This window comes from Chiloscyllium plagiosum, unplaced genomic scaffold (assembly GCF_037043375.1).
Source record: "Chiloscyllium plagiosum isolate Xiang-an unplaced genomic scaffold, Cpla_swu_hap1 HiC_scaffold_4, whole genome shotgun sequence".
Lineage (NCBI taxonomy): Eukaryota > Metazoa > Chordata > Chondrichthyes > Orectolobiformes > Hemiscylliidae > Chiloscyllium > Chiloscyllium plagiosum.
In genome coordinates, this window is record NW_028270142.1 from 131,681,940 (window position 1) to 131,696,431 (window position 14,492).

Below are 14,492 nucleotides of genomic sequence, written 5' to 3' on the forward strand. Positions count from 1 at the left end.
TGTAAACTTTAGTTATATTCTTACCATGTTTGGAATTTTGAATTATTTTCTTATGTAAAGGATTTCGATAAAATAATTTATTTCAATAGCTAGAAAGAAAACTGGAAATGGTTAACCTACTAATACGTTAATAAGAATGCTCTTTAAGTGCAGTACAGGGAAGATACTCGATGTGAAGTTATGATATTCTGCTCTGTGAAGTGGAGCAAGGACGCTGTGCTGCAAGTGGAATGAGGGATTTTAAGTGAATTTGGGAGAGGATTCTGAGCAGGGCTGTGGAAGAAGCCTCAGTGTCACGTGATGATCCAGAGCTGAGAGTAATTGCAGAAGTTTCCGTTCACTCTGAGGGGAGCTGGCTGCCTGTAGGGTTATAGGAGGTAACGTGTGAACAGCGAACTGGGTCAACCCAGCCTGCAAATAGCATGACACAACCCTTCAACTGATGATGGCTATTCGAGAATTGAAAGTCTGTCTCCTTGGGGTGAGTAAGATGCACCGAATTTATTTCCCGTTTGAGTTCTGTGTACTCTTTTAAAACAAAAGAAGTTTTTAAAAAGATGCCCGTTACTTCCCTTGGTGGTGTCTTGCTGCTGGGCTACAGACGGGATTTCTGTCTGTGCGTGTTGCTGTTTGGCGGTATCGACATCTCTGCCATTCCTCGCTGTTTCGAGTCTATCCACGGCCGCTTTTGTTTTGTTGGAGACTGAATTCTTCCAGACACTGAAGTTTCTCTCTCTCTCCGTTGGCCCCCGTCCTACAATTGCAGCGTCTGCTCTCGGGCGATTTGTTGGAATGCTGTCTCCAAGGAGGAATTCCACATCCACTGTTCCTGCAGCATGACAGCAGCTCGCCTTACCCCCTTCATGATTTAAAAAAAAAACCCATCACTTTTAAGACAATTTAATACAATTCCCGGAGCGCAGGGGACACTCTGTATTTTTAACACAGACTTCCCCTTTTGCTCCGTTACCCAGCTCAGAAACTTGCTGCCAGTCCGAAATGGCAGTTGAGCTGCTAAAAGTGGAACTCTGCAGATCTCGATCCTGCAAACTCAGGAAAAATTAAAATCATTCGGGCTACTTTGGTGAGAGCGCAGGGAACTAATCCGCACTGAGGGAGTTCAGGGTACAACATGAGCCGTGAGAGGGTTTCTGACAGGTCCCTGTATTTCCAATGAGATTACGTTGTGAAGTCACTGCAAAATGTCTCTTTGCGAAGAAGACGAACTGTTTTAATTGCCTCTGTGTAGTTATTCCGTTTGACTTTGCTTTATGTTGCGTTTTGCCAATGTGACATTCACTGTGTAAAGAGACCCTTGTCCAGTTCCCCCATCCTTGTCTCAATATTCCTACAAATGTATATTCCCAGGCAGCTATCCAAATTCTTTTTGAAATGTTTGATCTTTGCTTCCACTGCACTGGTTGTACTACGTTTCAGGTCATTTCTACTCACTGGGTAACTATGAAGAAGTAGCAAAAACAGAATTGTTGGAGAAACTCAGCAACATTTGTGGAGAGAAAGCAGAGTTAACTGCTTCAGAGCTGGATACTCTCCCATTTCTGAAGAAGGGTCACTGGACTTGAAATGTTAGCCCTCCTTTCCCTGCTTGGAGCTGGCTGGAAAAATCAACATGAGCATATAGTATCCAGCTGCACTTACCGGTTCCCCAGCTGAATTGAACGACCATACACTGTCAAAGAACATTTGATATCATCAGTAATTCCTATTTTCTTACAAATTTAAACAGAAATGTCTTCAGCTGCTATCAATGCAGATCAACTGTGATCCATTGAGTTGAATGGTGGAATATGTTTGAAGGGCTGAATTTTTAAATGTTTAGGTCCTATGTTTCTATGTAATGCGGGCATGGTAAATAGCAGTTTTAAGAGAGGAACAAACCATGCTTTCCCCTTGGCAAAGGCATGGAAATGCGCTCCATCACACTCTCATGTTATTGTTGCTAATGAGCCACTTTGGCTGTGAGGTGACATTCCCTTGGACTTCAACAGTTCCACTTTCAAATCATTGTTAAGATGGCTGAGGGTGGTGATTCTCTCAGTTGCTTTCAGTCCTTCTTTTGGGAAGGCTCCTGTTCTATTCTGTATGTATATGGCTACTGTTATTAAATCATTGCAGTCCTGCGGTGGTGCAGGTACACCCATAGTGCTGTTAGGGAGGGATTGCCTGGAGGGAGGAAGGATTTGACCAAGAGACATAGAAGAAAAGGTGTTACATTTCCAAGTGAGGGAGCCTGTGACTGGAGAAGAATTCACAAACACCTGCTGACTCTGTTTTTCTAGGTGGTAGGGTTCGTGGGTTTTAGAAGGTGCTATTGAAAGCATTGGTGAGTTATTTTTATTCATTCACAGGATGTGGGGGCTGCTGGCTGGGCCAGCATTATTGTTGAGTCCTAGCTCTCTTGAGAAGATGGCCTTCTTGACCTGCTGCCGTCCATTTGCCGCAGATAGAACTCCAATGTTATTAGAGAGAAAGCTCCTAGATATTGACCTAGCAACACTTAAGGAATGATGATATATTTCCAAATCAAAATGGCAAATGACTTGGAGACAAACTTGCAGGTGGCAGTGTTGTCATTGTATCAACTGCCCTTGTCCTTCCTGATGGTGGTGGTTATGGGTTTGCAGGGTGCTGTCTAAGGAGCCTTGGTGAATCTCTGCCGTGCATCTTGTAGATGGTAAACACTGCTGCTACTGTGATCATATTCAAGGAAAGGAAGTCAGTTGACAGGGTGCCAACCAAGCATGCTGCTTTATCCTGGATGATGCTGAGCTTCTTGTTGAAGGTGCATGCATCCACCTAAGTGGAGAATGTATTCCATCACTTCTTGTAGGTAGTGGGCAGGGACTGGGAATTAGAAGTGACTGAGCCCTATAGAATTCCTAGTCACTGACCAGCTCTTGAAGCCATGGTATTTAGATGGTTGGTCCAGTTCAATTTCTGGTTAGTGGAAATCCATAGGATGTTGATCGTAGGGGATTCAGTTGTGGGCATGCCATTGAATCACAAGGTGGTATTTTGTATGAAGGAGATATAACAGTGAGCCAGTGAGCTTTAATGTTTAAATGGCTACATGACTCCTCTTTCTCCTTGGCACCAATCATGTGGGTGATATCATTGTGCATGATGTCACTTCAGTGTTAAACACAAATGTTGGACTCTATCCCTTCCAATGGCGATGTTGATAAATGATCTGAAGTGGCTGGGCTCTTTTCTCTGAACCAGTGAGCAATAGATCCTCAGCAAATGTACATAAAAAGTACTTCAGCTGTCATTTCATTAAATGTGCAATACACTCCTTAGACTACACATTATGACATGAAGTGACAATTTTCAAGTTTCTGTTTTGATATAAAGGAATGATTCTTTGAGGTGGGGTTGGGAGGGGTGCTGAAGATGGAAGAGTGGATCCAAGTCCGCAGATGAAGATTTCTCATCTGTGTACATCACTCCAGCATAGCATGGATTTGAGCTTTACAGTGCCCACCTTCAACTTTCAGCCTTTCCCTACACTTGTGGTTTCCTCAGCTTGAGGAAGTCATATAATTGATGAACTGGTGTTTTTGTCAACTTTGGAACAGCTGTGTTCTACAAAAATGTGCTCGCATGCAAATCAGTACGAGTTACAGTCCTACCTTTATCAGTGAATCTAGAAGATATGTCATTCAAGAATCTAGGTGTCTTCAGTTAGCGTTCATGAGAAATAAAAACCTGCGAAGCTATCTGTGTGTGGGTGTGTCTGTGTGTATGTGCATATGCTTGCATGTGTAAGTGATAGTGGCAAGCCTTTAGTAACCACTGTTATGATGCAACAACGGTTGAACTTACTTGTTCAAAGTGAATTTCTCCCTTACATTGGAGGAAGACCGGTTTTTGCAACATTCTTTCTCTTGGAAGAGTGACACAAGACCAAAGATTATCACTTCTGTGAAAATCACTTCCAGGGTCTTCTCCGCAAAGGGAACTGCCTTCCACCTCTTGGCATATACTGGTTGGGCTCATCTCACCAAAATATTTCCAAACAGAAACCAATGTGTTGCCAGTGCTAAATGTAGATGCCTTTTTAAGAAGTAGATGTTGAATATGTGGAACCTTTGTCCGGGAAATCTAACCATCCCTAACTTTCCTGCTGCAAGAATGTGACACTAATTGTGAGATCCAGGGAATGTGAGTGATGGCCCTTGACAAGCCCATTGTCTACCTGAAGTATAGAACCTGCTGTAGAAAAGGAGATGTTTCAGACTAAGACACTGTAGAAACAACAGATGCTGCAGACACCAGGCTGGAGAGTGGCAATGGCATAAGGGTAATATCAATGGCCCATTCGTTCAGAAAACTCTGACCAAATGCTCTGGAGACATATGTTCAAATTCCACCATAGCAGTTGGTGGAACTTAAAGCCAGTAAATAAAATCAAATTTTCCTCTTTAATGTTCCAGGAGAGAAATCCTTAGTGGTCCATCCTATATGTGAGTCTAGGTTAGAGTGGTGCTGGAAAAGCACAGCGGATCAGGCAGCATCCGAGGAGCAGGAAAATTCAACTTTCGGGCAAAAGCCCTTCATCAGGAATAAGCACGTCGATTTTCCTGCTCCTCGGATGCTGCCTGACCTGCTGTGGTCTCCATTCCTAGGATGTACTTGCCATGCAAGGAATGCAGTGGAGGTTCACTAGGTTAATATTGGGGATGGCAGGACCATCTTCATGGGAGAGATTGGTTCAACTGGGCTAGAGTTTAGAAGGATGAGAAGTTATCCAATTGAAAGGTAAAGAAGTCTAACAGCATTGGACAGACTAGATATAAGGAGGATACGTTCCCTGGTTGGTCAGTATGGCACCAAGACACAATCTCAGCCTAACTGGCCATTTAAGACCATTTATGACTGACATGAGAAAAACGTTCTTCACTCAAATGTACTGAACCAGTGAATTCTTTACCACAGCATGCTGTCGATGCTGTGAATATATACAAGAAATAAATAGATCAATGTTTTCAATTTTAAAGGCTTTAGAGGGTATGAGGGGAAAGTGAGAATATTACATTGAGAAAGAGGATCAGCCATTGTCATGTTGAATGTTGGAGCAGGCCTGAAGGGCTGAATAGCCTGCTCCTGCTCCGAGACTCTCTGTTACAGTGTGTGGAGTTCTGAGTCCTTTATGTTCAAAGATATTCTAATACAAAGAAGAATGATTAAAGGGGCTTAGATACTTGTTGCCCTTTGTTTACGCACATACTCACACTCAGACATGATACTCATTTTGACTCATGAATCATAAGAAAACAAATTGATGACTCACTGTAAAGGTTATCCCACTGTGGGTTTATGGTTTATCTATACTCTCAGTTGTGGATTTAAAGCATGCACAGAATTAAAATCATTACAGAGCTAATATGTTGAGAAAGCAAATGCTAAAAATAAATAGTAAAGAGAAACAAACTGCTTTGTTATGGTATAGCATGTCAATCAATGCTTCAGTATTATCTGACATGAGAATGTACAAATGTATATCCAGGAAGCTTCGTCTTGCAGTGATCTGGATAGACTAGCTCCTGTTAATTCTGGATTCTCCTTTCAATACTTATTCATGATCTTCTCTGAGGGAACAGCAATAAAATGTCTTCAGTGAGTTTATGCACCCTTTTTTCAGGGGTTAAACCTGGGATTAACAGGCCATTTTGCTGAAACCACAGAGTTTGACCCTGCACTGAAAGTCTCCATCTTTGCTTAGCTTTCTTTAAGTTTCCAGTATGTGAAGCCCCTTATAGCCAAACTTGGAGGCAAAGATGTTCAAAGTTAATAAGACAGTTGTTGGGTGCCACTTTGAAGAGGCAGGTGTACAGAATATACTCTGGATGGAAGACCTCAATGCCCATCACCAATAGTGGCTCAATGCCATTAGTACCGGCTAAACTGGATGAACCCCAAAGGATATCATTGCTCGACTATTTATTTGACCACACCCTCACCAATCTACCAGTCACATATGCATTTTTCCACAACAGTTTTGGTAGGAGTGACCACTACCTTTATGGATTCCTTGTGGAAGCAAAATCCTGTCTTCAAATTGTGGATACCTTCCACCAGGTTGTGTGGTATTACCATGCTAATTGAAATGGAAATAGCAATTCAAAACTGGCATCCATCGGTGTCTGGCTATCAGCAGCAGCAGGATTGTACTCAACTTGCAACCTCATGGTCTGGCATATACCCCACTCTACTATTACCATCAAGCCAGGAGATCAGTGCGGGCTCAATGAAGGGTGCAGGTGGGCAGGCCAGAGAAGAATGAGGCATACTTTAAAATGAAGAGACAACTTGGTGAGGCCAGACAGCAGATGCAGTATATCATAGAGAAAACTAAGCAATTCCACAACACTAGATCAGATCTGAGCCCTGGAGTCTGCCACATCTGGTTGTGACTGGTGGACAAGTGAACAACTAAAACAAGATAAATGTTTTACAGGCATCCATACCCAAAGTGATCACAGCACATCAGTGCAAAAGACACGGCTGATGCATTTGTGTCTACTTTCAGCCAGAAGTGCTGAGTGGATGAACCATCTTTTCCTTTCACTACATTATGCAGCAGTTGTCTAGCCTTAACTAATTTAAGTCACTCCACGTGGTATCAAGAAACAGTTGGAAATGCTGAATACTGCAAAAGCTATGGGCCCTGACAACATTCCAGCAATAGTATTGAAGTCTTGTTCCCCAGAACTTGCTGCACCCCTTAACCAAGCTATTCCAGTGCAGCTACAACACTGGCATCTACCTAACAATGTGAAGATTGCCCAGGTATGTCCTGCATATGAAAAGAAGGATGAAGCCAGCTGGGTCAAACAGTAAAGTGATGAAAGGGGTCGTTTACAGAACCAACAAAAGATCCTGTTTAAAAATTAGGGGTCACCCATTTAAAACAGAAATGAGGAGAAATGTTTTCTCTCTCAAATTTGAGCTCTCTTCCTCAAAAAGCAATAGATGCAGAATATTTTTAAGGCACCAGTAGATAGATTCTTTATAAACAAAGGGGTGAAAGGCTTTTGGGAATACTCTGGCTTGTGGATTTGGGTTAAAATCAGATTAGTCAGGATCTTATTGAATGGCAGAGCAGGCTTAAAGGACTGACTGATGTTCCTCCTGCTCCTAATTTATATATTCATATGGCTACTTTACACACTGATACTCCGTTTGGATTCTAGCTGGACCACTCAGTTCCTGACCTTATTACAGTCTTAGTTTAAATATGAACAAATGAGCTGAATTCTAGAGGTGAGGTGAGGTGAGAGTGACAGCCCTTGACATCAAATCCGCATTTGACCGAGTGTGGTCTCAAGGAGTATGTTATCTATCCTTCACTGTCACTATATTAACATCCTGGAATTCCCTCCCTGAAGGCATTGTGGGTCGAGCTACATCCCATAGGCTAGAGTGGTTCAAGAAGGCAGGTCATTAGCATCTTCTGAAGGGCAGCTAGGGATGGGCAGTACATGCTGACTTGATCCTATAAATGGACACAAAACATTTAGAAATGAGGCTCCATCTTATCTAATTTGGACAATTTCCAAGGACGAGCAGAATACCAATATTTTCTTTTTTCCCCTCTTGTTGTTTCTTTCCAATAGCATTTGTTTAGTTACAACTCAGCAAGTTTGATTTTAGTAGACTGTAAAGCAAGTATTGCTTCCATCAGCACTGCTCTATGTACTCTGAGACATGTGAATTGAAAGTTAGGATAAATATTATGTCAGCTTGTTTCTCCTGCTTCTCTTCCTGGCTTCCTGCTCCTCTACTGTGTTGTATGAGGACTCATTACATTGTTTACTGTTGAAATTTATTCTTTTCCCAGCATGTGCAATCCTTTGCTCCTCTTAGTCTTTCCTGAATTGTTTGTGTTGAATAGTAGAGATGTCACATAGTGCCCAGTTTGTAATTGATCTCCTATTACCAATGCTGAGAAAGCAATCTCCATTGAAAGGCAGCAGGAAGGCCAATGCGGGAGGCTAATGGTCAAGTTCTAAAAGGGAAACAGCAACTTAGGACCTGGCATTATGTGAGGGAATAATTGAATGAATGGCTTTAAGACATTCATTGGTAAGGGGATCAACAGTAGCAGGGGGAGGAGGAGGAGGCAGGATAATTGGATTAAGAAGTACATCAGAGTCGAGAATGTGGTGCTGGAAAAGAACAGTAGGTCATGCAGCATCTGAGGAGTATGAGAATCGACGTTTCAGGCATAAGCCTTTCATCAGGAATGAGGCTTGAGGGCCGGGGGCACTGAGAGATAAATGGGAGGGATGTAGGGTTGGGGGGAAGATAGCTGAGAATGCGATAGGTAGATGAAGGTGGGGGAGAAGATGATAGGGATAGATGAGAAAGGTGATGGACAGGTCAAGAGGGTAGTACTGAGTTGGAGGCTTGGAACTGGGATAATGTGGGGGAGGGGAAATGAGGAAACTGATTAAATCTCGTGTAGTTGCAGGTCCCAAGGCGGAATATGAGGTGTTCTTCCTCTAGGCGTCGGGTGGTAAGGGTTTGGCAATGGAGGAGGCGCAGGATCTGCATGTCCTTGGCGGAGTGTGTGTTCAGCCAGGGGTGATGGGGTTGGTTGGTGCAGGTGTCCCAGAGATGTTCTCTGAAACGATCCGCAAGTTCCCAGTGTAGAGGAGACCACATCGGGTGCAATGGATACTGTAGATGACATTGGCGGAGGTACAGGTAAATTTTTGTCGGATATGGAAGGATCCTTTGGCGCCTTGGATGGAGATGAGGGGGGGAGGTATGAGTGCAGGTTTTTCACTTGCTGCTGTGTCGGGGAAGATGCTGGGAGTAGTGTGTGGGCTGATGGGGGCGCGTGGATCTGATGAGGGAGACGCAGAGGGAATGGTCTCTTGAATGCTGATGTGGGTGGGGAGGGAAATATATCTCTGGGGGTCCGTGATATATTTCCCTCCCCACCCCTATAAGTCTCTCTATCGTTCGATCCACACAACCTATCCAGCCCACATCCCATTCCCAGTAACTTCCCTTGCCACCGCAGGAAGTGCAAAACCTATGCCCACATCTCCCCTCTCATCTCCATCAAAGGCCCTAAAGGATCCTTCCACATCTGACAGCAATTTACTCAAACCACCGCCAATGTCATCTCCTATATCTGTTGCACCCGATGTGGTCTCCTCTTCATCAGGGAGACAAGGCACCAACTTGCTGATTGTTTCAGAGAACATCTCTGGGACACCCGCACCTACCAACCCCGCCGTCCCATGGCTGAACACTTCAACTTCCCCTCCCTCTCTACTAAAGACATGCAGATTCTGGGCCTCCTCCATTGCCAAACCCTTAGCACCTGGTGCCTGGAGAAAGAACACCACATATTCTGCCTTGGGACCCTGCAACCACATGGGATCAATGTGGATTTCACTAGTTTCCTCATTTCCCTTCCCCCCGCGCCCCCAACATTATCCCAGTCCCAAGCTTCCAACTCGGCACTGCCCTCTTGACCTGTCCATCACCTTTCCCATCTATCCGCTCCACCTTCCTCTCTGACCTATCACCTTCTCCCTCACCTTCACCTACCTATTGCATTCTCAGTTACCTTTCCCCCAACCCTACGCCCCTCCCATTTATCTCTCAGTTCCCCGACCCACAATCTCATCCTTGATAAAGGGCTTTTGCCCGAAACATCTATTCCCCCTGCTCCCCGGATGCTGCCTGACCTGCTGTGCTTTTCCAGCACCACACTCTTGACTCTGATTTCCAGCATCTGCAGTCCTCACTTTCTCCTGAAGAAGCATATCAGCCATGATTGAATGGTGGAGCAGAACTGATGGGCCGAATGACTAATTCTGCTCCGTATCTTATGGTTTTACAGTCTGTATAAAGGTGGCAGATAGGGTTAAGAATGTACCAAATAAAACATACAGACTCTTGGCTTTTATAAATGAGGCCTTCGAGCATCTTTGATCATTTTTTTAAGGAAGATTTGGAGAGGGTACAGAAAAGACTGACAGGATAGGGCCCACGGTTGAGGAACTTCAGCTCTGTGGGTGGAAGCTTCTTGGATAGGGAAGATGAAGAGGACCTTTGTTCGAGGTGTGGAAAACCATACAGGGTCTGGACAAAGTAGGTGAGAAAACAATTGCTATTGGCAGGCAGAAGGATTGAGAACCAGAAGGCACAGATTTAAGGTGATGACCAGAAGAAGCCATGATGACATGAGGGAAACGCTTCTAGACTGGGAGTGGTTAGGATATGGAATACATTGTCTGAGAACATGGTGGAGACAAGTTCAACCTAGTCCTTCAAAAGAGAATTAGATAATGTTTCCGAAGAGAAGTCAGGAAAATGAGTGAAATGAGTTGGGTTGCTGAGAGTTGACTTATGAATGATATACTATAAACATCGCAATTGACAATGTTGCCATCCCATCATTAGCCTCATGCCATTCAGCGTGTGTGTGTGTGTGTCTTTCACTTCACCGAATACTACTATTCTATGAATACTAGTAAAACATGAAGGCTGTAATTCTGCTTCAAGTTCATTGGCAAGTTCCCGAAAATATATACTTTTCTTTTAAATGCAAACTGTGCAGAAAGCAGCCACAAATTTCGAAATGACGATGAGATGCCGAAATTGGTAGTAAGCCAAATTCAGGATATTTCCTGTTCACTTACATTTATTATTTTTTCAGCTGGATTCTCAGTTTTGCTCTTTCTGTCTACGATGGTCAGTCTGTGACAGTGCATTTTTAAAAATTGTAATGGGTTGCTGTGCCCGAGTTCTATTTTGAGAGAGAGCTGTTGCTACCTCCATGCTACTTTTCATCCTTAAAAGAATTGACAGACACAAAACACTTTCGGCACTTTGCAAAGCTTTGTAGTAAATCAGTCATGTTGAGGAAAAAAGGTATACATTATATTCGCAGAATGTCATTTTCAAAACCAGTCATTGCAATTTCAGTCCTGGTCATTCTGAAAGAAAGCCAAGTGCTTCCTTTTAAGGAACAGACTGAAATTGAAATGGAATGGCATTGCTCAGCTGTTCTTGGTTCAAATCGTATTGTCCCTTTGGAAGTACCTGAGTTCAACGTGGCTTAGACAAGGACAAAGATATGGATCAACAACAAAAGCCTTAGAAATATGGACTTTTTCCATATTTGGGAATCTCCTCTTGATGGAGGCAATGGTGAATTTCATTGTCAATGTATCTCTCTGATGTGCCAGTTCAGTCTTTTGACTGACTGAGGGAAAGACCAGAATCTCAAACTTAAGGATGGTTTCTGAAGCAACAGTGATCTTCAAGCTCAGATGTACTCAACATAACCATCATCTCCAAAGCCAACCTATGCTGCCTTGAGCTACGAATCACTCAAAACCTGTTCAATAGAGCAGGACAGTCAACCATATGACTCTAGACTCCTGAATCAATTGCTTCATTCAGAATTCATTGAGATGTCCAGGATGACAGCAGAAACATTTGACAGATATCCTCAGTGCATTCCTGAAGAGGTCAAACATATCCAGCTATGTATGGGAGTCCCTAGCGTGCGAAGAAACAAAATAGAGAAGTGTCATTCAGGAAAGCACTGATCACATTGAGAGAATTGAACGGGAACATCGAGGTGGACCTCCAAATGACCCATCTAGCCATCCTGTGGAGCATCATTTGCCCCACAGATGATAGAGTCCGCATATGGTTCATTCTGAAGTACAGTTGAAGAGGCCGGACATCTGAAAGAAAACTGACAATCATTCGGATGCAAAATGAACAGGTGGCTGAAACATTGTCACCACTTTTATGCTGTTGTCTAGTTTTAGAATCACTCTTGCCATTCTCTGCAGTGTGATCTTTACGTTCGGATCTGATGGTTGTCTATATAGGTGTCGAGGGCACTTCTGCTGAGTGCTACTGACTGTAGCCCTGACCTATGATTCAGCCGTGTTTGGAAATACATGTAATATATTCTAATAATTAATACAATGTCTTGAGACTGTTCATCTTACAGAAATAGTTCATAAAAATCTTCATGTCTTTGTGGAGTTATTGAAGTTGTAATTTCATTTTGAAAATCCACCTGCACTTCAATAAGGAGGGCATGCCAGGAGCAGCACTGGGAATTCCTGAAAATAAAGTGCCAATCTGATGAAGCTACAAAACTGGTGACTTGTACGCCAAACAGCATCAGCAGCAAGTGCTGGACGAGTTTAGAAATTCCATAACCAGCAAATCGGTCTTGCTATGTCCAGTCGTGAATGGTGGTGGGCGGTTCAATAACTCACTGGAAGAGGAGGCCTCACAAATTTCCCATTCCTCAATGATTGGGGAGTCCATCACATCAGTGCAAAAGATAAGCCTGAAGCATTTGCATCCATCTTCAGCCAGAAGTGCCGAATCGATGATCAATCTTGGCCTCCTCAAGTGGTCCCCACCATCACAGATGACAGTCTTCAGGCAATATTTTTCACTCCGTGTGCTGTCAAAGAATGAGGCACTGGACACTGCACAGGCTGTGAGCCCTGACAATGTCTGGTCATAGCACTGAAGACTTTCACTCCAGAACATAGTATGTCCCTAGACAAGCTGTTCCAGAATAGCTACAACCCTGGCATCTACCCAACAATGTGAAAAATTGCCCAGTTATGTTCTGCTCACAAAGAAAGAGAGGCTACATCCAACTTGACCCAATATGGCTACTTTCAATGAGCATCCAAGTTCTTTTCTTTATTTGTTCACAGGATATGTGTGTCACTGGCTAGGCTAGCCTTTATTATCTATCTCTAACTGACCTGGAGAAGGTGGTGCTGAGCTGCCTTCTTGAAGTACTTCGGTCCAAGTCAGGATGGTGCTTGACTTGCAGATAGTAGTGTACCCACATGTCTGCTGTCCTTAGCCTTCTCGGTCCCAGGTTTAGAAGGTGCTGTTAGAGGAGCCATAGTGAGTTGCTGCAGTGCACCTTGTACATTGTGTGCACTGTACAGACTTATTTCTTTATATTTTTGATTGTGGGATGAAATGGGAAAAGAACTGATTTAAGAAACTGAGAATTATTGAAGAACTACTGTGCTTTTCAAAAACAAGCAATCTAACATACTTTGGAAGTGTTGTTTACACAGTTACTTGTACAAGCAGTGGGGGAGACTAGTTTGTAGATGAGCTGGAATTAAAGGGTTTATAAGAATGAAGGTTTGACTGACAACAAGTAGCTATTTGGTTTGTGGACGAGTGACCAGTTGTCAATGACAAAGGCCTTCTGTCTGCCAATAAGTATTGGCTCCTAGGTAGCTGATCAACTTGGGGTGGGAATATTTTCGGAAAAACCATCAGAAGCAAAAGGAGCTGCTTGTGCTCTGCAGTAAAATGCAGCCTGAAGAGAGCCAAATCATTTCTCCTTTCTAGTTGCTGTAAGCTGTGAACTTTAACTGATTAAAGTCAAAGACCGTGTATAACTATGGACCAGCTATTCTGTGCTTTCTGGAAGCAAGTGCAAGTAAACCCTGTGAACAGGGAGCTGTATTCCCAGTCTTTCCCTCCATCCATCAGACCATTTTTTTTCCATCTGTATATGTGCAGGAAGTGGAGTATATACAGCCTAAACTTATATATTCACAGGATTCTTTATTTATTAATTAATCATAATTATTTATCTGTAGTTACAATTTATACGCTTGTTATAGTACTAATAATTCGCATAAAGTACAGGAACCTGGTCTGTGCTTTCAGTCACTCTGAGTCTGAAAGGATGGTAATTTGAGGAGCTCTGTGTACTTTTTCAACTCTTTTATGATTATGACGACTCCAAGAATAATAGGGCTTGATTTCCAGTGCGTCATCCCAGTGAGGTTTGAAAACACTCCTGCCACTGTGCATTGATGAATAAGAGGGGGATGGGGTGCTGGTTAAGTGGGCTTATAGTGTCAAGCTTTTTCAGTGTAGGAGCTGAACCCATCCAGGCAAGTCGAGAGAATTCCAATAAGCACCTGAATTGTGCCTTGTAGACACCGAACAGTCTCATGTCACCAAGAAAAGACATACAGTGTTAGCTCATCTCAGCTGATGTGTCACATTTAGCTTCAGTAGAGGGGAGGGGAATAAAGAATGAGGAGCGCAAGCAAGAAAAATGTTTGATTATTCCATAATCATTTCTACCAGACTGAGAGCAACTCACTTAATATAAACGAGGTTTGGAGTTTGACCTGTCTAGTTTGATTGCTTCATCTAGAAGCAAACTTTGTAAAACAGGTTTTAAAAAAAATATTTTGACTTACCAAATAATGCTGTGATCTAATTCTTTGCTTGTTTAATGGTTTTAGGATACTGGTGTTGGGAAGTCGAGCATTGTATGCCGATTTGTTCAAGACACCTTCGATCTCAATACTCTGCCCACTATTGGGTGAGTTCTGGCAGATTTCCAATATTTCTCCTGTTCTGAAAGTTTTAGCCCTCCATTGTTTTGAGACTAACATCTTGCCTATTCTGGA

At 43.1% G+C, this 14,492-nt stretch overlaps 1 protein-coding gene across 2 annotated transcripts in view; it reads left to right on the forward strand.

Annotated features, from left to right (window-relative positions):
* The first annotated feature begins 267 nt into the window (after positions 1–267).
* Positions 268–14,492, forward strand: part of rab31 (RAB31, member RAS oncogene family) — an 81,205-nt gene continuing 66,980 nt past the window's right edge. The window contains exons 1-2 of one of the 2 annotated variants that reach the window (XM_043687759.2): positions 268–481; positions 14,325–14,404. In XM_043687759.2, coding sequence (XP_043543694.1) covers positions 443–481; positions 14,325–14,404 — 119 coding nt within the window. In that variant the 5' untranslated portion in view covers positions 268–442. The remainder of the gene's footprint in view (positions 482–14,324; positions 14,405–14,492) is intronic. The other variant, XM_043687758.2, reaches the window with a different exon arrangement.